Source organism: Ammospiza nelsoni, chromosome Z (genome assembly GCF_027579445.1).
Source record: "Ammospiza nelsoni isolate bAmmNel1 chromosome Z, bAmmNel1.pri, whole genome shotgun sequence".
Taxonomy (NCBI): Eukaryota; Metazoa; Chordata; class Aves; order Passeriformes; family Passerellidae; genus Ammospiza; species Ammospiza nelsoni.
Genome location: NC_080669.1, coordinates 69,791,206 through 69,814,404, shown reverse-complemented (window position 1 = coordinate 69,814,404; position 23,199 = coordinate 69,791,206). Strand labels below are relative to the sequence as shown.

At 37.9% G+C, this 23,199-nt stretch overlaps 1 protein-coding gene across 3 annotated transcripts in view; it reads left to right on the top strand.

Moving 5' to 3' along the window:
• ARB2A (ARB2 cotranscriptional regulator A) overlaps window positions 1-23,199 on the top strand; it is a 254,631-nt gene that overhangs the window by 144,320 nt on the left and 87,112 nt on the right. For 2 of the 3 annotated variants that reach the window (XM_059493026.1, XM_059493027.1), the window contains one exon: window positions 8,433-8,552. The exons of the other annotated variant lie outside the window; for it this stretch is intronic. In XM_059493026.1, coding sequence (XP_059349009.1) covers window positions 8,433-8,552 — 120 coding nt within the window. The remainder of the gene's footprint in view (window positions 1-8,432; window positions 8,553-23,199) is intronic. 3 annotated transcript variants of the gene reach the window in all.

Here is a 23,199-nt window from a genome sequence, read left to right as displayed (position 1 = left end):
TGCAAGTTATATGGAAAAGGGAAAAAATACACAAAAATCAAGATGTCTGTCAGAGAGCTAAAAGGGAAAGCAGTTGGCTTTTTTCTTAAGTAGAACCTCCTCTGATTAATTACCCTCCTTCCTCCTATTTATTTTCTTCTCCTGCAACTTTTCATCTCAGTGAGTCAGCAATTTTCCTGTGCCCAAACTAAAAAAGACGAATATCATATTTGTGTCTACTTAAGTTTTTCTCTTAATTAACTTACTGGTGAAGGTCATAATTAAGAGCACTGAATAACTGATTTTGCCTGATTTTTTGTTGGTTTTGATCTCCTTTCCTGCACTTTACTAGAAGACAGGTTGGGTGGTGATGGCAAGACTTGCCAGACTCCAACAGAAGTAACAATGGGAAAACCCAGACTTGAACAACTGCCTGATAAAATTGTCTTACTCTGGCTGACAAGCAGATACTTTATTACAGACAATATAATAATATTTGAGACTTAATTAAGCCTGAAATCCAGGATTTACTTTGTAAACAGCAAACCCTTTCAGGTTACAAAGCCACTTGAATTTCCAAATAAAAAGCTGAAGAAGTAAGGAGAGCATTTGAACAGAGAAGCAGAAGGTATTTGCCATGCAGAGAGGCTGAGTCGCTGCAGAGTGAAGGACATAGATAACGTTTGCTGCTTTCTTTATTTTTGCACAGATCCATTCCAAACTCACCCTGTTTAACTCTCAGTTCCAATGCAAATATAAGAAATTCCATCTGCAACACCAGCCTCCTAAAAATGCTCATATATCATGTAACATCTACATGCTTCTGACATGGTGGTGCTCTGAAGGCCTCCTATGAAGTCCCACATTTGCCAAAAAGGAAGTATAGTATTAAACCAGTGAGGCAGTAATGCAGCTGAGACCACTGGCACCTCTCTGGAGAGCAGTTGTGGGCACTGACTGTGTTGCTCTGTGGTTTCAGGGCATTGCTGAGCAGGTTTCAGAACTGTTGAAATATTTTAAGTGAAGGCTTGGGGGCAGGGCCTGTGGTCAAGAGAGTGGAAAGTGTTTTGATTTCCAGCTTGTTCCTCACCAGGCAGAGGTGATTGGAGCACCTTGGAAACAGGAGATGAGAGTGGTTTGGGGTTTTTTAATCCAGAAGTTGCTTTAGGTTTTTAGTTCGAAACTGTAGTGATTGAGGGTTTAGCTGGAAAAATGCTTTTGGAGAAAATGCTCTGTCTTGGAGTTGCCTTTTTTTTTTTTTTTTTCTCTTGTGTGCCATAAAGCTGGAGTATAAAGCAGAAAAGTAACTCCCTCCTGCTGCCCTAGCCCTAGCATGTTAGGATCCAAGCTTGCTCTGTTGCACATATATATATATATATAGCATAAGTCTGAATTTTATTTCCTGACCACTCTCACCAGGGAAAGCCCAGTTTGCGTTTGAAGTGGGGAAAGTGGGACTGGATCTGAAGTCATCTTCAGTGGTAATTGTGGTGGGAGCTAGGGAGAGCAGGAGCCCTGGGGAGGAGCCCAAACACAAAGCATAAAAACCATGGTTAGACATCAGTCTTGCATTAGCTAAAACTTGTAATTTTAAGCATAATCTCAAAAGTTGTACCATAGCAAAATGCTTTGTCATGCCATGAATGTCATCCCACATTATCACCACTTCGTCCCAAACCAGCTCTTCATCCCCTCTGGCCTGGTGGAGGAAATTTAAATTTTGTATCAGTCCACCGAATGCATTTTTGATTTACATCTTTTATTTGGCTATTTGATATGCCAAATGTTGCATGTTTCATGGAATACTTCTTGTTTTAGCAGGACTGTTGAGATTGCAAGCTTTCCTGATAAATTGTTGGCAGTTTTGGTGGTGGGACTATCTTTAACTCAGTATGATGAACATTTAATTGAAAAATGTAAGATTTCTGGTCTTCCTTTGTGCTGCTGACTCTGTGCATACAACATTACTTCATAAGGGTCTTCATAAGCAATATGGGGAGCACTTCCATGACCAGCCCAATTCACAAAATAGGTAGAAAAAATTGAAACAGAGACATCTCAAATAGATTTGGGAATAAACTGAGATCTGTAATACAAAAAAAAAAACCTTCAAGTCACTTTCCCATATTGCTTTCTGAAGGCATGTGCCAGGTAACAACCTTGGCTGTGCTATTTGTATCCTGCAACTCCACAAATGACCAGACTTAGCTGTTGTGATACCTGGTCACTCCTTCTGTCTCAAAACTGGCTGCTGCCTGCTGCCAGAGTATGTATGTTGCCCCTACCTCAGAAAGTGCCCTTAAAAAGATAGTACAATTTTTATTTCACCCCTTCTTCACGCAAGTGCAAGAGTATGGCATTTTTACATCTGAAGATTCATGATTCAATCCCTGCTAAAGTCATAAGTAAGTAATTTCTGAATACAGATGCTGAATAAAATAACATCACTCATGCATTTACATGATTTTAGTATTGAAGCAATGCAGATACAATGTTCTGTGTTTCATAGAGCTACACCAGACATTGGTGACCATGAACCCACTCTGCACAGCTGATCAAATCCTGCTGAATATTGTGGTTTTAATATGGCAAAGTATGCAAGTAAAATCCATGCAGAGCCCATAAGGGAGGAAAGAAATGTGTCCTCTATTCAGACTTTCAAGGCCAGAGCATCAACTGTCTATGGTTTCATTTCTTCTCTTATTTTCTATTAAGTTGTCTCACTCAGGACACAGCAACTAAAATAACTTGGTTGACTCACTGCCCAGTCTTCATCATCCTTGCTTTCCTGTGTTCTTTACATGACCTGCTAAACTGAATTTCAGATACATGTCAGATTTAAGATTTGGTATAATTTGCCTCCCTTGTCACTTTTTCCTCCACTATCTCCCCCACTCACAACTGCTTTGCTGCTGAGATGGTCTTGGTGCTTGTTTCTGCAGCATCCTTTTGTCTGGTTTCACACAGCTGCAATTGCACCTGTACAGAAGATACTGCTATGGCATGGTTCCTGAAAGCCATGCTTCCTGAAAGCCCAGTTATGTAAGAATTGTGAAAGAGCCAACCCATCTTCATTTTTACATAGCTCCATCTATGTAGCATACAGATTAGCATTGCCTTTTGTCAGTAAGTAAAGCAGAAATACAATTCTTACTGTTAATAAAAGATCCCCGCTGTCTCCTGGGATCACCTCTTGTATTGTAGTAGGGAACCTTTCCCAAATAACTGTTCAAGAATTCTCTCAACTCTGTGATTGAAAAGGTAAAAAAGATTTTCAGGTAGATGGGATGCTTCCTAATACACTGGAATTTCTCAGTTAAAGTCAAAATCTGGTTAAATGTCCTGGTCTAGACACTTTCAAGTCTTATCTTCATGTACGCATGCTGCAGAAATATATTAATACGAAGTGCATACTTCCTTTCCTGCTTTCAGTTTATATCCTCTCTTTAATCCTCCTCTGTGGTTGTAATGCCATAGCCACTGTCTTTGCTATGGGGGAAAAATCACATACTGGCTGGTTTTTTTGCTTGTGTTTCAGCTTTATTGCCCTTGAAGCTATCCTGGTTCTCAGCCAGGACAGCTAATTTTTTCACAGTAACTGTGAGAGGACGGAGTCAGGAGCCATGTGGCATGTCTAGATTATTATTCTGTATCACCTCTTGTCACTGTCAGGGCAGAAATGCTTCCCAGAAGGAAGGGGAATGGCTTGTGGTCAGGAAGAAGAGCATGAGTGAAAAGGATCTGTCTGCCATTTTGTTCATTTGTGGGTCACACTGGGTCAGCTTGGGCTCATGAGCATTTTTTGCCTGTAAATCACCCTCTTTTTTCTGTACCTTTCTTATTGAGTGTTACTGTTACTGGTTTTTTTCTTATTTCATTACTGTTTCCCGTAAATTCTTCTTATTTCAACCCATAACCTCTGTCTCTTGTGTCTCCCACCAGACACAAAGAGCAGAAGAGCAGTGGGAGAAGCAGTGTCTGGTTTGGATTAGTCTTGGTTGGGGGTATCACTAAATTAGGGAGTAACATTCCTGAACCATGACAAAAGCCTCTTAGACCACGTCCTGCATGGAAATTTTGGAGCTGCTCTGGTGGTAGTAACCCATCGTATAGTTTCATTTTGTTCTCCCTAGTGAAAAAGTTTTTGTCTCATGTAAGGCAAATGTTTGCAAAATGAGTGAGAAAAATGCAACAGGTGATAGGCATCATTTAGGACTCATGAAAGGTGCTGTTGTAACAGGGTATTTTTATACTTATATGAATTTAAGTGTCATGATTTTTTGGAAGGGTTGGGGTGAATTGCAAAAGTTTACCTGCATCAAGGCTCCTTGAGGCAATGGGACAAGCTGTGCACAACTGTCAAGATATTACTGGTGGGTAAGATCTAGCATCTCCAGGGACAGGAGATCAGAGCCTTCTGTATCCTTCTGGCCTCCCAGCCAGTGCGCACCAGTGCGCAATTCTGTTCTCCCATATTTAACTCATGTACCATACTTGTTTGTAGTAGCTTATCAAGCTAGAAGGAGAAATTGTTTTGCTGTGATAAATGGTAATTAGAGAAATCACCTTCAAATAAATTCTTTAAAAGCTGTATGGCATATTTCCCTATTTGTGTGCTTTCCCTTGTCTCAGAAAAATGTGATTCCTACTTCTTGATTTAAAAAAATCCCTGAAAGTAGAAGGTTACCAGATCTGAAAACTTAATTTTGTAGTCTTTATTTTTTTTCTTTATGTGACTTTTTTTATTTTGATGTATTAGAAGTTCAGGATGGGGATCTGAGCTGCTCTGCCTCAGTAAAGCTAATAGTGGTTCAATGCCTCCAGATTCAAGGCCTAAGGCCTATGACTTTCTGGCAACAGGCTACTTCGGAGGGAAAAAAATAAAAAAGGAAAAAACAAAGAAATAAGTAAAATTTGGCACTGAAACACAAAATACGTGAACCTGTCACAGTAAGCAGTCTCAAAGGGCAAGCTGCTTTGCAGGAGCTAATTAACCTTAGGAAATAATTACACAAATATGCAAATGTTGTTTAGACAATTCCATGTGTTATCGACTCAGGTAGTCCATCATAACTGCAGACCTTGCAATGTCTAGGTGTTAGGATCTGGCAGAGTTGATAAGGCTTCAATTGCTGCATCACTCCAACCTGGTATTTAACAATTAATGACTGTGATATTACATTGGTAAATTTAACCTGTTTTTTGAATGCAACAGAATGTCATATTGTATTCACAGTGTGCATACTGCTTATCTCTGTATACCTAATGGCTCCAACTATTAAAATGTTATATACCTTTCAACTCCTATCACTAGCCATGCTGGAAAAAATGGCAGACCAAAATATGAGTTCACTACCTCCACGTTTCTGCCCAATGGATGGCCCAGGAGTAGCCTTGTTTGGATTGCTTTGCATTGCATAAACATTGCACTAGGGCCTTTTCACATCATACAGTTTTAATCTTTTCTTCCCTTCATGTCTAATTGTATATATAATGATCAAGAGGAAGGGTTTTCAGAGGGATGGAGACCGACAACTCCAAAGAACCAGACCACTTATTTTGATATAGAATTACCTGCTGTAGGTGACCAGCTTTCACAGTGGGAAGTCGAAGTTCAAGTTTTCCTGCACGTCTCCAGCTCAGTCTGTTTCACAAACAAGAATGCATTCAGCCTAAGGTGCCTTTTGAGGTATATAGTGTGATTTTTCCAGGCTAATGTCCATTCATTTCTGTACACTTGTGTAGATAATTATGTAAACTCTGACTGGAAGACCCCCTCTCTATCAAATAACTTAACAATGTTCTATATAAGTGCATTCAGTTTAGCTTCAGTGAAGTTACAGAAAGTAACAGCTGCCTGAGACTGTCACCTTTCATGCTGAAAATGCAGCATCCTGTTTTATAATTTAATCCAAGCCAGGCAGTAGAGGATAAACCTCAGAGACCCAGTGCAATTTGAAATCCTAAGGAGATCAGCTGTGTACTGCTCCTTCAGCTGGATATTCCATGTACACACCTGGAGCCAGGTCTGAGGTGTTTGTAATATAGGCTAGTTACAAGGGAGAAAAATGAGCAGATGCTCTGAAGAAAGGGCTTTTCTTCTAAGCATTTAGGACTCCTCCAGACTCCTTACACATATGTGCTTTTCTTACCTTATTTAGGGTTTTAGCAGAGTGTACAGCAACCCAGTTTATCCTGACACTTTATGGTTTTTTTTTTTTTAAACTGGTAATAAAGGAAGTGACAGTCTATATTTAACTCATTCTAGCTCATTTCTTTTTGCATTTATAGAATCCTGTTGAATCTTTATACTAGACTGTGAAGCTGTGAAGTTATTAATTTAGTTTACTAGACCACTGGTTATGCTTTGATTGGTGAAAGCTTTTTTGGTTGAGTTCAGAAGCGTTTTGCTTCTGAACTCAGCCCATCTTTTGCTTCTGATGTCTTAGTCTTGTGGAACTTAAAATGGTATGCTTTTACTAGCAGTGTCTCAAATAATAAATCCAAAGTAACCTGAAAATGCTATAGTATGCAGAAAAAAAGTCCTCTTTTTCTCAGATTGTTTAAACAGCATTGAGCATCTATACAAAAATTGCTGTTAAAAGTATAAAGGCCAACATTATTATTGAAAAATAAGTACCTCCTGTGTACATAACTAAGATAAATCTTTTAGATAAATCAGTCATTCTGAAACTTTCTCAGTGTTTTAATGTACTTTTTTTCCGTACAGATTATAGAGCACATCACTTTTGGATAGGAAACTCCTGTTCAAGTTGTCCTTCAGCTTTATCTTAATAACTGGTTTGTCAAACATATTTTCTTTATGTAATTTCTTCTAAAAAATTTCCCTCATTCCTCACAAAGGGAGGAGTCTTTACTTTCTGTGCAGATCTATACAATCAAATTTTAAAACAGCAACAAACTGTTTTGAAATAAATCCTTTCCTATACTGAGGTAGTTTACAATAGGTGATACAGAATTAGTTAAAACTACATTCTGTCATAGTCAATAAAGAGCAGAATCTGTCCAGGAGAAGAAGAAACTCAGATTTTTCTGTCTTAAAATGACTGCTGGTGAAGCAGAATCATTATTCTAAAAACTTTGAGTCGGGATCCATAAAATATTTGTTGCCATCTCACTCTTACTAACTCTTAGAAAACAGGGTATGGGAATAGAAATAAAAGCCAGAATCAACCACATTATTTAGGTATGTCTCTTCCCACTGATTTTAAACACAAGAACTTAAATCCCCAAAACTAGTTGCAGAATGGAATTGAGATCTAGATCACCTCAACATTCTTGATAAATTTCAATAATTCACACTGTATAATTAGCAGCTTCTGATTACCAGTGGCTTTTACTGGTTTGTGCTTTCTTTCTCCTACGGAAACCAGGCTTTTCTTGTCTGTGCCAGAGTGAGATAAGGATATGAAGTTGTTACTGGCACCAACCAAAGGGAAAAGGGACGCAAACTTTAGGAAATTACATTACCTTGACTGATCAGCTCTTTCTGGCATTCAAGAGTCTGGAAAGAGCCAACATTGTTATCCTGGTTGTGTGAAATGCTGGCAGAACAGGGTGCCTAGCAGAGCATCTTATTCTTGTTGCCTGAGACTATAACAAATTTGTAGTTATGACCTCAAGAACCCAAGAAAAAGGGAAAACTAGAAGGGTATAGTTCTTTCCAAGAGCCTCGAGGATACAGGTACACAACCGTGAGTTTTGATGAGACTGCACTAAAATCAATGTGTGTCTCTCTAGTGCCTTCTGTGACTCTTACACTGGCTGACTTTGACAAAATCCTATTCAATAGTAAGAAAACATGGTCCCCTAGCTACGAAAAACTCCAAAGTAATGGCTGCCACCAGTCAAGAGTTGTTTTCTTTGCACCATATCTCATAGTCTACAGTCACAAAAAGTAAGTTTGAAAGAGTAGTTGCAAATACCATAATTTTAATCTTAGTTCAAGTTTCCAGTGCCTCATAGTATGAAAAAAAGTAAAAATTGAAATTACAGGTCTTTACCAACCAAAATTGTTCTACAATTATGTATTTATATTGTTCTTACCTCTTTTTATTTACCAATCTAAGGCACAAGTAATTTAAACAAACCCTCAGTGAACAAACATTTGACGAAAGAGTTGTCAAAAGAATGAAAATCTGAGCTATGACTCGTAATTCCTATGAATGGCTCTGTTTAGCAGAATTGTTGTCATGGTATTTACGTAAAATTTTGCAGATGCATAATTTTGTTACACTTACTCAAGTATGCTCAGAAAGCAACAGTTTTACTGCCTTTATTTAGACAAAAGGATCAGTTCTCTTTTTGATACTCTAGTGTGCATTCATTTAATCTTTATTTTAACAAAACATTCTAACATATAGGAACACGTTTTTAGACAGAATTGCCATTTTTTAAAAGATAATTGTCACAAACATTATTTCTTTCTGCAGGATAATGGCTCTCCTGAAGAACATGCGATTTATGTTTGGGACCATTTTATTTCCCAGTCAGCTGCAGAGAATGTATTTTTTGTTGCTCACAGTTATGGTGGACTTGCCTTTGTAGAGTTGGTAAGTGTGAATTCTCTATTGCTGTCTTTTCTCAAGACTGTCACAGATTTCTACATTCTTTGTGATCATCTTATTGAAAGTAGCTTGGTAGAAACAGATGCCAGTGGTCATGTACAGGTTGGTCAGGATTTCTTTGCAGCCAGAAGGTCGCTGTATCTTTTCTAGTTTTGAGATAGATAGTAAGGTCCCAAGTGTGCATGAACCTGAAAGACTGTGGGGAAACAGAACATGCTGCATCTTTCTTGTCCAGACTATGTGCTGAAAGGCACCAGTTTCTGCGGTGGGGCAGAAAGACCTGGGGGCATATGAGACTAAGGACATATAAGAACAGTTTTGAAGCAAAGTCACAGACACAAATGCAGCTTTTTGTATATAGATTGGAACAGAATGTGCAGAGAAATATGGCAGTTTTATTCAGTTTTTGCAGTTTTTCTACAAAGATCTGGAGAACTTGCTGGAAGGACTTCTGTTTTCCCATTTATTAGGCTCTGTAGCGATATAAGGTGGGAAAAACTTTGCTCAGTGTAAAGCTGTTCTACATCTGGTGCTGAAACTGCTGAACATCTAGTTTGTCAGTTTTTCACTCTTTTCTCTAAAGGCAGATCTCTCGACCCCATCTGGTATACCAAGCTGCCTGTTAAACTTGTGTATCATTCTGTCAGTGTAGCTACAGTCTCTTCATATGATTTTTAAACAGTAGAGTAATCCCGATATGTTTTATTGAAGAAAACTACACAAAAGTAAGGGTCCTGTTTATTGTGGAAAGTTAAATTGCAGAGCGTTAGAACTGGTTTTATAGACACAGGAAACAGCAGACATATATGTACATCTTTTGTCTACAACACATTCGTTTAATCTAACTTAAAGTTGATTAAGGTGTTTCCTGCCTGAACATGAGATGAGTGACTTCATTAAGAAAAAGCATGCCATGAGCATGTTGGTTTTAGTCTTACATTGCTCCAAGCAGCAATAACAATCCAGACAATAGCCACTGATATTATTTTAAGAACTTGAGATTTTCCTAAACCCCCCTTTTTTGTTGTTGAAATTGATGCCATTTTCATTGTCTCTGAGGTCCTGGAAGAGTGTGTGCAAAATACACATGATGTGTACAGGTTTGAGACTTGAGAAACAGTTCATTTTCCTGATCTGAAGATCATTTGAGAATTGATAATTTTTCACATGTGTTTTATTACCTTCTCAATGAATAGTCTCAAAACTAAATTTTGAAGTGAATATTCACCTTGAAGGTGAATAACTCTTTCTGTAACCTCATCTATGGGCAAAAGATGTGTTGCATTGCATGTGCCTGTTGCTCTTGAAATGTCATGAACGTTAGGGAGCAATTGTTCTGTCTTGGCTTTCCTGATTTGTGGGTTTCACCTGCTTTGTGTTTCAGCCCAGGTTATTCTGGTGCGACTTGTGGGTCCAAAGTAAATATTTGGCAGAATTTCTGTAGGTTTTGTTTTGGTCACCAGATGCTCAGAGACACAAAGCAGAGGGCAACTGGAGACTTTTCTCAGAGTGCTGACTTGAAGGAGGCTTGGAGAGTTTTTCCATCCCATTTCAGACAATGGCTTGAGGTGGCCTGGGTAACAGATGACCAAGGTGTCATTCCCATTTTCCCTGTTTTTCTTGTCACACTGGTGGATATTTCTTCACTTTTGTTCCACTTTAATATGAAGCACACTGATGTTTCAGAGCAGGACTTGACTTCTGACCTTGGGGTTTCCAGGGTCAGGGTGCTCAGGGCCTGTGAAGTTATCACAAGCTGAGCAAAAATTTTTATCAATTGCAGGAAGCAACCAGTAAGTAAGAAGTTAAGAAGTATCTTTGTCAGAAAGACAAGATGCTCTCAGTAAGGGTCAGCTTCTGTAGTCTGCTGTCTCTGCAGGAGATGCATGCCTGAGAGGAGGAATATAATACATATCCATTGACACATCACATATCTGTCACGCAAAACTAGACTTGAAATATATTTTTAATGCAACTCAATGTTTTTCTAAAAAATCAAAGAGGTAGTTTGATATTTGACTACTGCTAAAAGCAGTTTGATTAAATAATTCATACACTGAACAACATATAATTGAAATAAACCTTGAACTATTTCATCACAATATTAATTTGTAAGGTTTTATTTTGTTATCATCTCCTTTCTCTTAAACTTTATACCCATACGGCATTTAGTAATTGCAATGAGCTCCAAAAAGAAAAAGAGCAGCTGATGGGCAATTACTGTCTTATGACAAATAAATTTTCAATCGGTTCACTTTCTTCTCTGATTCATGTGGGGGTGATGATGAGGTTGATAGAGCAGCTACACCATATAGCAACTGTACCACCTCTACACTTCCTTTGCAAGTTTTTGGGTTAACTGATTCATGAAATTGTAGGTTACAGTTGTTATGGAAACCTGTTGCACAGCTGCTCCTTCTGCATTTGTGCCTCTTACAGGAGAGCAGTGTGAAGCATATGGCTTTAATTTCGAGTGAAGGTTTCTGCCTCAGCCCTCTGAATTTTATTTTGCCTGCAGGGAAAAAGAAAACAAGCAAAAATATATTTTAAAAAATGTGGTTTTAATTAATATCTTCTTAGTCAACTTTCCATGTTCAGTGCTGTGAGGTCTCTCATGATGGCTTGCAGTCATTTCAGCTACAGCTTGCCACTTCATCGTGGTGTAAGGCTCCTGATGAAAACAGGATGTTCTGGCCTTAAACAGAAAAACCCAATGAAAGCTGATATTAGGCAAAGTCTTGTTCATAGACGTTCATACCATTGTGTGGAAGCAGCTACTGCTCTCCCAGGAACAGGCAGAGAACAATATTCAGCCTTCCACAGGCAGTACCCATGCAGGTGCTCCTTTGTCTGAGGCTGCTGAGGGAGGTAGGATAAGAAAGGCAGTGCTGCTCTGCCTTGTCCCTTGATTGGGATGCGCTTTGATGGGAAACACATAGTGAAAGAGAGCAGATACAACCATCACATATGAAATTGATATAAAAGGAGGATTCTTTTTATTTACAAAACTTTGTTGTCCAAATTTTGTTCTTCATTCCAAATCTCTTGTCACCATGAAAATAAGGTTGACTTTTGGAAATCCTTCATTAAACAAACAGGTAAGGCTTGGCTGCAATTTTCAAATACATGCCACTTAAAGTAAAAATTTTATTGATCTTTGCAGCTTTTTGATCTACATTTTCTCATGTCTGTGTTTGCAGGATATTAAGACAAATAGGGTGAGTCTGCAATATCATACTCAAATACACAAAAACTTTTACTGCAACATAGGCACACACTTTCTGTACCTTCTTGTGTCATAGATTACTAGGGGAATAACTAAAAGTGATTAAAATGTGTGGAAAATAAAGTTTCACCAATAAATGTACTAAGTTTTATTGTTCTGTTGTTTATAGGTTGAATTACAAATGGTAAATCATAAGCCATATGTTAGAATGTATCTTAATATTTACTAAATTAAACTTTGTGTAATTGCGGTTTGAAATAAAGCATGCATGTGATAATATCTGCATGTAAATTACTTTTGAATGCACAGCACTAAAAATAATTGTTGGGTCATTGTGTTTTGCTAATTGTTTATTACTGATTTTGAAAAACTCAAGCCATGATTCGTGAACATATCTCAGCTTCTTAATTTTCTTATCCCTTGCATAGTATAGTCAGGGATTTATTTTGAGAATCAGTTTGCTTTACTTGATGGTAAATTGTGGAACTTTCCCAACTCCAAGCTTATAATAATTTTATGAAATTTAACAGAAAGTGAGAATTTCAAGTTGATGGAGTCAATTTTATATTTAGTTTACAGAAAATAAGAAGTTTCTGGTACAACGCCTCCTTTGAGTTTTCTTGCCAAATTTTATGGGTTTACAATTATTTTGCTTTAAAAATAATGTTTTTCCTTGTCATTGCCTGCATGAAAGACCCACACAGAAGAATCTTTGCAGAACACTTCTGCTGTTTGCTTCCTATATTTCTGAGACCCCTGCATTTTCAGTTATTTCCTAATAATCTTATAACTAGAGTTACAGCTTTTTTTTGTTTCAATTAGTTAAACACTATCTTTTAAAAAAATATCAAATATCATGGGAATAATGATAAAATTGTGAGAATCATTAATAGTATCTCCATCCTACATCATTCATACTGTTGTGGAAATACGAACTACACACAGGAATGTAATAATTAGAAGAAGGAATTCTTCAGGTATAAGGCAGGTATAAACTACTCATTATGGTTCTTTTGGCTAAAATATTGGGTGTATGTATTGATAATTTGCACAAAGGTGTAGGTGAAATGGGGAGAGGGTGTCCTTTTAGCAAGCTTTTTTACAATGAGAGCTCTTAAAACACACTGTTCAAATTACTGTATGTACTGTAGACTTCTAATTCCATCAAATCTGCAAATTTTGGCAATTTGAAATATTCTTGGTCCATCATTTTGAGATCCTCTCTGCAATATGTTGCCACTTCATTTTGCTGTATTGTGCTGAGTATGGCAAGGGCCTGGCCCTGACTGGCACTGATAGGTGCCAAAATAATGATGATAGACAGGTACCTGCTGAGCTACCTGTGAGTCTCTGAGGCTGCATCATTATTCTGGCACAAACAAAATGCAATCTAAGAAACTTAATGGCTAGGCTGTGAACCTGTCATTAGTTTTTCATTAATTTAATTTCCTGAAGTCTCAGACTGAATGGTTTGTTATATTTGGCTTTTTATAAATTCTTATATAAATATATCTACTTATTTTTTAATTCAGTTTGCCTGGAAAATTGATGATGGGTACTGTGGACATGCAATTCTTAATTCCCCTGGATGACATGTTAAATCGAAATATGTCTACTGATGTGTGGTAGAGATAACATAAGATCTGTGATGGCTGTAGGAAGCATGGGAAAGAGCTGGAAGTAGAGAGCTGTGAAGGAAAACACCTCAGTGACCAGGATACTTATTGTGAAGACAAAAGCAAAATACCGCTGTGCTTTAAAGCTTTGTGAGATTTGTGGGGGAGGGAAAAAGAAAAAAGGAAAAAAGACACTTTAGATGTTGAATTTCAGTTCGGAGAGCAGTGTGGGATGCTGTCTTGAAGGTTTATGGGGACTTGGCTTGTATGTCCAGTCTTTAGACAAGTCATCTCACTCAACCCTACCTGATTTAGGGCTTAGATTTGTCTGTGTTGGGCACTTACAATAGCATATTTTTGAAGCTGGTCTAATTTAGTGCTCACATTCAGAAAAACAAGTCTGAAAGCAAAAATGATATCTTGATTCTGTTTGGTTATTTATTTCAACTATCCTTTGTTCTCCTTCTTGGAGAAGTACTTGTTCATCTGAAAAAGATCAAATGAGAAATGAGGGTGGACAAGAGAAGCTAATGGAGGAACCAGTGGTCAGTTGTATAAAAAAGGATTGGACAGGAATAGGGTCTCTAGCCTTGATGCTGATTTTTTTAAGTATTCCTGTTACTGATGTGGGCACACAAATTAACTATGTGCTCCTGAAATTGGATCCTGGCATTAAGTGATGGAGTACTCAGAAGTAGAATTTCTGCAGTAATAGAAAGTTATGTTCTATGCCAGGACAGTTAGGTGTTGACTAGTCAGTCATCTGCATTTGTACACAAAGAGTGACCTTATCAACAGAGAACAGCGGGGCTGGAGAAACCCTTGGACAACTGGCTTCATTGCCACTGGCTGTAAGTGAATGACCAGGTAACATAACAAGAGTCAGATATGATACTGTGATGTTTTTGCTCTTTCTGTCCCAAGAAGGGGAGTATTAATGCTGTCCAGCTTGCTGCGGTGATTTATCTGAGGTAATTTGACACATTGGGGAATATTAAGTAAATATTAAGTCAAGGAAAAGATATGGGGAGGAGGTGTTCATACACTTGAGTCAATGGAAAGCATATTTTGCCAGAAACAATGAAGGATCCTCAGACCTGCTGTGACATGGTGCCAGCATGGACAGATCCTAGCTGTCATAAGCCATAGAGATACTACATGCTTTTAAGGCTTATGAGCCTTAAAAAGAGCCATGTTAATTGCTAGTCCTCTTATGTTAACTTCAGTAGCTATGTCTAGAAAGAGAAGGTTCAGCATCTGCTTTGTATTTACTGCAGAAACTGAGCTTAAAAGCATGGCTTGTTCAGGCTGGTAAAGGAAAGCTTAGAAGGATTGGTAGCACTCAGCAAATACATCAGGAGAATAAACAGCAGGGAGGGAGAGTCTTATAAGCCAAAGAACAATGTCAGCACAGGAACAAATGGATCAAAACTGGTCATGAATAAATTTAGGGTGGAGTTAGGTCTCTCACCATTGGATTAGGAAGTCTTGCTTGGGAAAAGGACTGAGGCAAAGCTGCTGCCAGTCATGACCCACACGTGGCAAGAGTTATGTGAGTAATTTGCTGAGACTCTTGGTTCTTGGTGTGACCCAGGAGTCTGTGTTCCTGTGAAAGACATCATATGCAGGTGCATATTTTCAGCCATGAATAATTTGACTACTTTTGGATTAATTTGTCTGGACTCTATGCTACTCTGACTCGAGGCTCACTCCACTGGAATAGCTGAGTTTTAACCAAAACCAGTCAAACCTCTAATACCAGTGTTGGCAAACAACTTTTTCCCTTCCTCTTTAGTTAGAATCATAGAATCAAAGTATATGCTGAAATGGAAGGGAGACATCAGGATCATCAAGTCCAACTCCTGGCATAGGATGCCCCAAGAATCACAACATGTCCCTGAGAATGTTATCCCTACGCTTCTTGAGTTCTGTCAGGCTTGGTGCTGTGACCACTTCCCTGGGAGCCTATTCCATTGCCCAACCAATCTCTATGCAAAGAGATCCTCATACCCAAATGAAATCTCCCCTTCCTCAGCTTTCTGCCATTTGCTCAGATCCTGTCACTGGTCATAAAATTGAAGAGGTTCCTCCTCATCCCCTCCTGAGGATGTTGAAGACCACAGTGAGGTTTCCCCTCAGTCTCCTCCAGGAGAACAGACCAAGTGATCTCAGACACTCCTCATATGGCTTCCCCTCAAGGCCCTTTATCATCGTCATTACCATACTGTGGATGATCTCTAATAGCTTTATATCTTTCTTACATACTGGTGCCAAAACGGCCCCCAGCACTCGAGGTGAGGCTGCCCCAGTACAGAGCAGAGCAGGACAGTCCCCTCCCTTGTCTGGATGGCTGAATGCCGGCTGCCAAGGTACTGCTGACTAATGTTCAGCTTGCCATTGACCAGGACACCCAGGTCCCTTTCCATAGCACTGCTCTCCGACCTCTCGTTCCCTAATCTGTACACACAACCAGGTTTGTCCCATTGACCTTGAATAACAGGAATTGGGGAGCAGACTTGTTTTTGGAAAGAGTGGACTCTTTTTTTGCTAGTGCTTTTTGAAATGCACAAGCTTGAGGTAGAAAGCAACAGGCATAGCAGATCCTGTGGTGAGAGTTTGCAACCATAAGGAAATTAAATGGTGGATTGAGCAAAAAAATACTGAAATATGCATGTCAGTGTTTGCTGTACTGGAAACAACTTCTTGATCGTATTTGGGTTTTCTGATATATAAAGAGTGTGTGTGAGTGTGTGAGAGTGTGTGTGTGTGTGTGTGTGTGTATGTGCGTACACATATATGCATTTGTATGCATATATTGCCCATTCTAACACAGAGCAGATAAACATTTTAGGCCACTCAGCCTAAATAAATAAACTGACAAGCATACACTGGCATCATTAGTTCACATGCTAGCATTTATTGTCATTATCTGTTTGTGTTGCAGTAGGAAGGAATCACATAGCAATGCCTTGTCCTAAAGAACTTGCAATCCGGAAGGATGCTTTAATGGGAAGAGGCAGAGGAATGATAAACGATTGCAATACAGCTCATAGTATCATAGCTGTGTGTCCTTTTAAATTTTTTGGTGGTTTACTGTAAATGCCATATAGGCATTCCCTTCCTCAGTTCATCTGAAGCCCTGCTAGCCTCGCTGCTGGATGATAGTAGAGGATGGCAGCAGTTAAAGGCTGAGCATTGACCACTTCCAGAACAGACATGTTTGGAATATTCATCACTCCTTGTTACTTTGCCGTAGACAATATGCTCAGCCTCATTGTGTTTTGCTTCTCTTAGTCATTTGCTAATCTGGTATCTCATGTTCATTGAGCTCAGGCCATGATCTGCAGCTAGCTGTGCATGTGTCCCTTCCCCACTTCTTTACAAAAGGAAAAGGACAATGTTTCCTGGAATTTTATACTGACTAGTAATTGTTGGCACCACCTATCATTACTTTTTTGTCTCATTCTACCGTTCATATTAAGTTTCTAATTTGACACCAAAGTTGGCTTGTTAATTATGAAATAAAAAAGAACTGGAAATGAGTGAAAGTTAGCGTTACTAGAAAATCCAGTTACTTGGAAATACATATTTGTTGCCTGTGGGATTTGGTGGTCAAAGGAACAGCACTTTATGCATTTCTTTGCAGAAATTTTTCTAGAGTTCATCTCAGTAATTTTATATTTTTGTAACTTCTTTGCATCATTTAAAAATCCATACATTACGCAGTGAACATTTAGGTTTCTGCATGAGGAGTTTTTTGATCATTAGCAATTGTTCTCATATTTTCATCCTCTTGTTTTTTGTAGCTCAGCTTGTGTAACTAGCTGCTGTATTTTTTTAAATTTATTTTTTATGCCTATCTGAATTCAGTTCTATTGATCAGCATTTCTTTGACAGTATGCTGAGGATTGAACTTAGTATTCTAGGTGCAGTTAACATTAGTTCGGGTTGAACTTCAGTATCTTTGTTCTGCTATGCAGCATTTTGGTCAATGCAACCTAAGTGGTACTAGATTTGTTTTTTCTAAAGTTTCTTTGAATTTAGTACCTGCTAATGTTCATGTATCTCTCAAAGTCTTTTAGTGCTCTCAATTTTCCCTTCCCCAGTGATACTAAATGTACTAAATGTGAATGTAGTAGATTATTTCCTCCCAACACCCCCCCAAACAATATTATCTCACAGTCTTCCTAATTAAATCTAGCTGTCTTGTGGCCCTTGTTGCGCAGGATGACAAACTGGATTGTAATAACAATCCCTTTTGTGCTACAGGTCTATGAATCTTGGAAGCTTGTTTTGTATTTCTTTCATGCCTTACTTCTCTTGGTGGTTTGTCCCACTTTAATGTCACCTGCAAATTTAATTAATTCCAGATAATTAATGAAGATATTAAATAAAGCCATATTTGGCATCTATCCCAGTATCTGGCTAGAAATTTCCTGCTGACTCAGTGCATTCCTTTGTATTATTTTCCTTTCCTGCATTATTTCCACTGTTTTAAATTCTGCAAGACAATATATCTTATCAGTCAGTTTATTTTTCATTTCAAATTCCAGCTTTGAAATGAAAAATAAAAGCCAAAGCACAAGGCCATATTCAAAGAACATGTTACTCATCCTTTCAGCTGTTTGCAGATAAACTTCGTCCCTTGAGCCTCTCAAAGCTGATGGGCAACATCTCTGTGCAACCATTTCCTTAAAATGTGTAGAGCACACTGTTGATTGTGATAGTTAATTTCAGAACCCAGGGCAACTGATTTTTTTCTTGCCTGGCTATTTATTTCCTCACTGGTTGCAGAAACTTCCCAGAAGTTAAAAGCTGTGGGTGTTTGCTGTATGAACCATCTCATGCTCATCAGAGCTCTTCACGACATAGGGGAAATTCATCAATGGTAACAAGAGACATGTCTTCTGTCCTGAACCTCTTAAGTATCTGACAATGCATGAGTTTTGCCTAATCACCATTCTTTTGGTGGAAACTAAGTCAGCTCATCTCTTTCTTGGCTCTCTGAGGCGAACTCCTAAGGTGCTGGTACATATCCTGCCCTGCTGCGTCAATAAAAAGTCACATCGCCTGTTTTCCCTGACACACTTACTAGTTTTTCACCCTATCCATGTTGATTATCTTCCAACTTTGCGTTCTTAATCTTCTGTGAATGTGCATCTTGGTTTTTTTTAATCTAATACACCTGTTTCTGGTTCTTACCAGATTGTGCCTATTTTTACTGTGTTGCATCAGGACAGGAAAATGAAATATCTAGAGCATTATTTTATATGGATGTGGTCATTGTGTCTGCATTGATACAGCTGCAGAGTCAAATGATTGAGTATGTTGGTTGTGGGATTCTTTTCCCACCAAGTACAGTATGAAAAAACCTGGCATTTTATGAAACTTTGTATGTTGCTATCTCTTTAGATTGGTTGGGAGAACAGTACAATACTAAAGATTTTACAAAATATTACATTGTCACAGTCTAAAGGTTTACAGGCTTTTTTACAGTTCTTTTTGAATGTATATAGGAAGACTAATAAAGAAAAAGAGTAGGAGTTTATATTTGCTTATACAATGATAGATGTAGAATATCACACACAGTATGCACTTACAAGTTTTGTGGTGAATTGAGAGTATTCTAGCTGAAATATTAAGCTGTTCTAAATACTGGCATTTGTTTTTTCCAAATGGAACAGAACATTTTTAAAAGGAAGTTGTCTCACTGTTGTTTCACATTTTTTCCCATTTCTGTGACCTTAAGCTCTTAAGACCACACAAGTATATTATGTTCACGTTAATTTAAATGGTAATTGTGCTGAAAAGTGTATGTATGGTTTTTGCGTGGAACAGTAGAGATTTTATGAAACTTTAAAACCCAGTCTCGTGGATCAATCAGAGAAACTACAAGTTAATAATATATTAGGCATTGCAAATCCAGGTGGAGTAAAAGGAGTGCAACCACACTTTAGTAAAGGGAGCTCTCAAACTGTGGTACCATAAGAAGCAGCTGTTTCAGCACATAAGTGAAGTATTTTAGTATTAATAATAGCATGACTACTAATGTTTAAATGTTAAAATAATCCTACCTAAGGGCTTCGAATGATTATGATAAGAAATAAAAATATGAGTAGATTTTGTGCATATATTAATTGAGAAGATTGTGATTTTAGTGCTGCAGAATTGAACTGAGATTTTAATGTCAAAGTGCAAGAGTAAAATTGCCTCATAAACACCTGAAAAATAAATAGTTTAATTAGTTATTTTTCTCTTTTCCATTTCTAAGGCAAATTAAGTCTTATAAAGGATCTCAGTATCGTGTAGTATTAGGATAGAAAGGGCATGAGGTTTTTATTTCGATTAAGCTGAGGCATTTATTTGCTTGTCAGTATCTGTATTATATTTTGTCTTAGAGTGGCTTGAGACATCTGACAGGAGTAATATATCTTAAAAAAATTCAAAATAACCCTGCCATCCCCCTCTCAGTCCCTACCCCTGTGGGCACGTAACTGCCAGTGTTTTACAAGGTGTTAAAGTACAGCGATTATATTATCTCATCCTTTTAAAAACAGGCATTGTTAATTTAACCCTCAGTAATCTTATTCACCTTGCCACCATTGCAGTCTACAGCCAGCAGACTTTTTTTTTAAACCAGCTGTTGAAGATAACCTAGTTTAAAGAGTTCACAGCTGAACGTGAGGGATTCATCATTATATATTTACTGTCTGAGGCTGATATAGCTGTAAGGTTTTTCAGATGCCATTGATCTATTGCGCATGTTCCCTCCCTGGGTTGCAGGACGTGCTTCTATTTGCATAAGGCCCTGGGCAAGGTTCTTTCTTGCATTGATTGGCCTGTCCAAGGGAGCCTGATGTGCTCCTGCATTGATCACCCTGTCTTTTCTTGGAAGGCAGTGTTACACTGAGTTCATCTCAAACATTCTAGGGAAAACTCTAGTGCAGATGTCACAATTTTATTCAGATGTTCTTTTGAGTATAGTCCTTTCCTTCTTTTTCCTTTTCCAGGATAACTTGCTTTGTGGGGTTTTGTTGGTGTGTGTGTCGTCCCCGTCCCCCCGCCCCGTCCCCCCCCCTCTCCGACTTCATGTGAATGTGTTTCTGCAGTTACAATGAAGCATAGACCAGAATGTACTGAAAAGCTATATTACATTTATGCCAATTATTCCATGCTGTGGGTTTTTTTCCTTTAAAATAATGCCTGTAGCTTCCAGCAAAAATCGAAACTATTCTGTCTTCAAAGAGTTCACAGTTATAACAGAAGAATTAATCTAAGAATATGTGTACTGGTGTCTTAGCTTAGATAATTATTGTCAGTTGTAACTTGTATGATTGTACTAGTTTCCTTCAGTGCTAGAAAACTAGTTCTAAAATAGTACCTTCAGCATAAAACTGTGTTTGGATTTTGGTTTTCTAGAGGCATACTCCAAAATGAATCGTGCTGGTAAATTGCTGGGCAGACCAATGACTGATCAGAAAGGACAAATACTTCCCTACAGAGTCCTTGGGTTGCCAGCATGGTGTGTTGGGGGACTGTCTTTCCAAACCTAAGTTAAACAGCAGAGTTCTTAAATGGTTATACTCAAAGGGTGGCTCATAGCTAATAAACAAGCTGACATATGAACTTTACCAAGCACATGATAGTACTGGATATCAGTGAAAAACAAGATACTATGAAAGAGTTCCTCTCCTATAGAGGACCAGAACAAAGAGCATCACAGCGATATTCCATGATTACTTTTAGAAAAAATTCCTGTGGATATTTTTGTGGATTTGTAGAGTTTCCTTGGAAATAAAGAAATATTTAGAGATACATAGCTGAAGTCATGTTAATGCAGTAACATAAATTGTGCTGGCTTTTTTTTTTTTATTACTTGAATAATAGTTCTATGTCTTTCACTGAAGCAAGAATGTTTCCTGTTGCACTGTGATACTCTGGTCTAGGGAACGTATTCCTTTGGTCATTTGGTAAAACAAAACTCAGATAAGTATAATTCAGGTAGCATATATGAAATCTCATCTTCATTATCATGCAAATGTGGTGAGAATGTAACATTTCCCAAGATGTCATTTGACTATTAGGATCTTTAGAAAATGGTCTCTCAAAGCCACAAAGCTAATATTCCAGAAGAAAGCTATATAATACCTAAAAATTGTCTGTCCTTATATTATATGAATAATAAATGTAGTAAGACAAGCCATTATTAAAATCACAAAAGAATATGTTGACCTGTTGGAACAAGGATCTTTTTTGATTTTTGCATCAATGATGAATTTTGAGCTTTCCATAGCATAGAGGATGAACATGCAAATACAGATTTCAAAAAACTGCAGGGATAAAAAAAGTAGGATCATAACTGGAAATCTGATCTATTTTGTTTCAGTACATAAATTGCATCTGTGGGTATTTATACTGATACATATTTTGTTATACATAATGATATCCTTTGCAAGCATTGTATATTTTGTGTGTCTGCATTGTGCATGGATTTTGCAGCTGCAACACCTTTCATTTTTCTAAGCTCCCTTTTGCTGATTTTTGAGTTAATGAAAGTAAAAGATGGGCATGGGCTAAATATGGACTAATCTTTTTAAATGGGGAGTGGAACTTGATTTTAATTCTAAAATAAAAGAAGACCCTGAGTGTCTCATAGCAGCCCATTACCTGTGTTATTCAGTTGTAGGAAAACCCTGTACTTGTTTATGTGTGTGAGCTGTGCAGGGCATCAAGAACTAAAAAAATTTCTGGTAGCAGAAGAAACCTTTTGCAAGCAGTTTCAGTGTTGAAAAAGAAAGACTGGGACATGACAGTTTATAAATAAATTGAAATGAAGAAAATAAATCAAATCTCTTACTTCAGGCAGTAATAGTCTCTAGGAAAAAATTTATCCGTAGCATGCATTGTGCTGTTAAACAGTGGATGCCTTAGAAAAACGTGATGAAGAGATATGTAGATACTTCCAGACTTTTAGATACTCACCATGAATGTTGTAGAGTGAGGTTTTTCTCGGCAGATACTTGCAGCCCCAAGTGATGACCTAGATGTGTTGAAATAAGTGTTTAAGTGTTTGAATGAGTTTTAATAATTGCTCGATTGCTGGGCATTAGGAATGCAAGCAAGTCCTTCTACTCAGTCTGAGTAAAATAGAACAGCACAATGTAAAATCTGATATTTTAAAGTTTTCCTGTTTTCTACAACAAAAAGCAACCATTTTCTGATGCTGGGCTGATAGAGAATGAAATTTCAGAATCTGTGGTAGTTTCAAATTCTGTGGGTTTGGCTTGGTTTGTTTTTGTTTTTTTTTTTTTTAGTTTGCAAAATTGTGATATTTAGAGACTGGAAAAATTACAGAGGATGTTTGAAGTGTCATTTCTCTCCCGTGCCACTGAGAAATTTTCATTTTACAAGCACATTACTAAGTTAAGAGGTAGTTCTGTGCTGTTTTGCTAGAGAGACATTTTCAAAGTCCAGGTACTGCTAATATGGCAGATACTATGTACCAATTAAGAATGTTTTCTGTTGCTTCATTCCTACCTGCAAAGAATAATATGTATGTGATATCTCCCCTCCATTCAAAACCCCTTGATGATCTAACTGGCACACTTCCATGACTCGTGAGATACTCTAAGTGCATTTTATAAAAATCACTGAACTTTATTTATGCTGAATTTTTTTGAGGTAAAATGAGATGTTTAAATGACAAAGACTTGATCAAGAACTCCGACACTTGTAATCTGGTGCAGCAGTCAGAGGAGGGAATTGATAGAGCCTCCCTGGCTCACTCCAG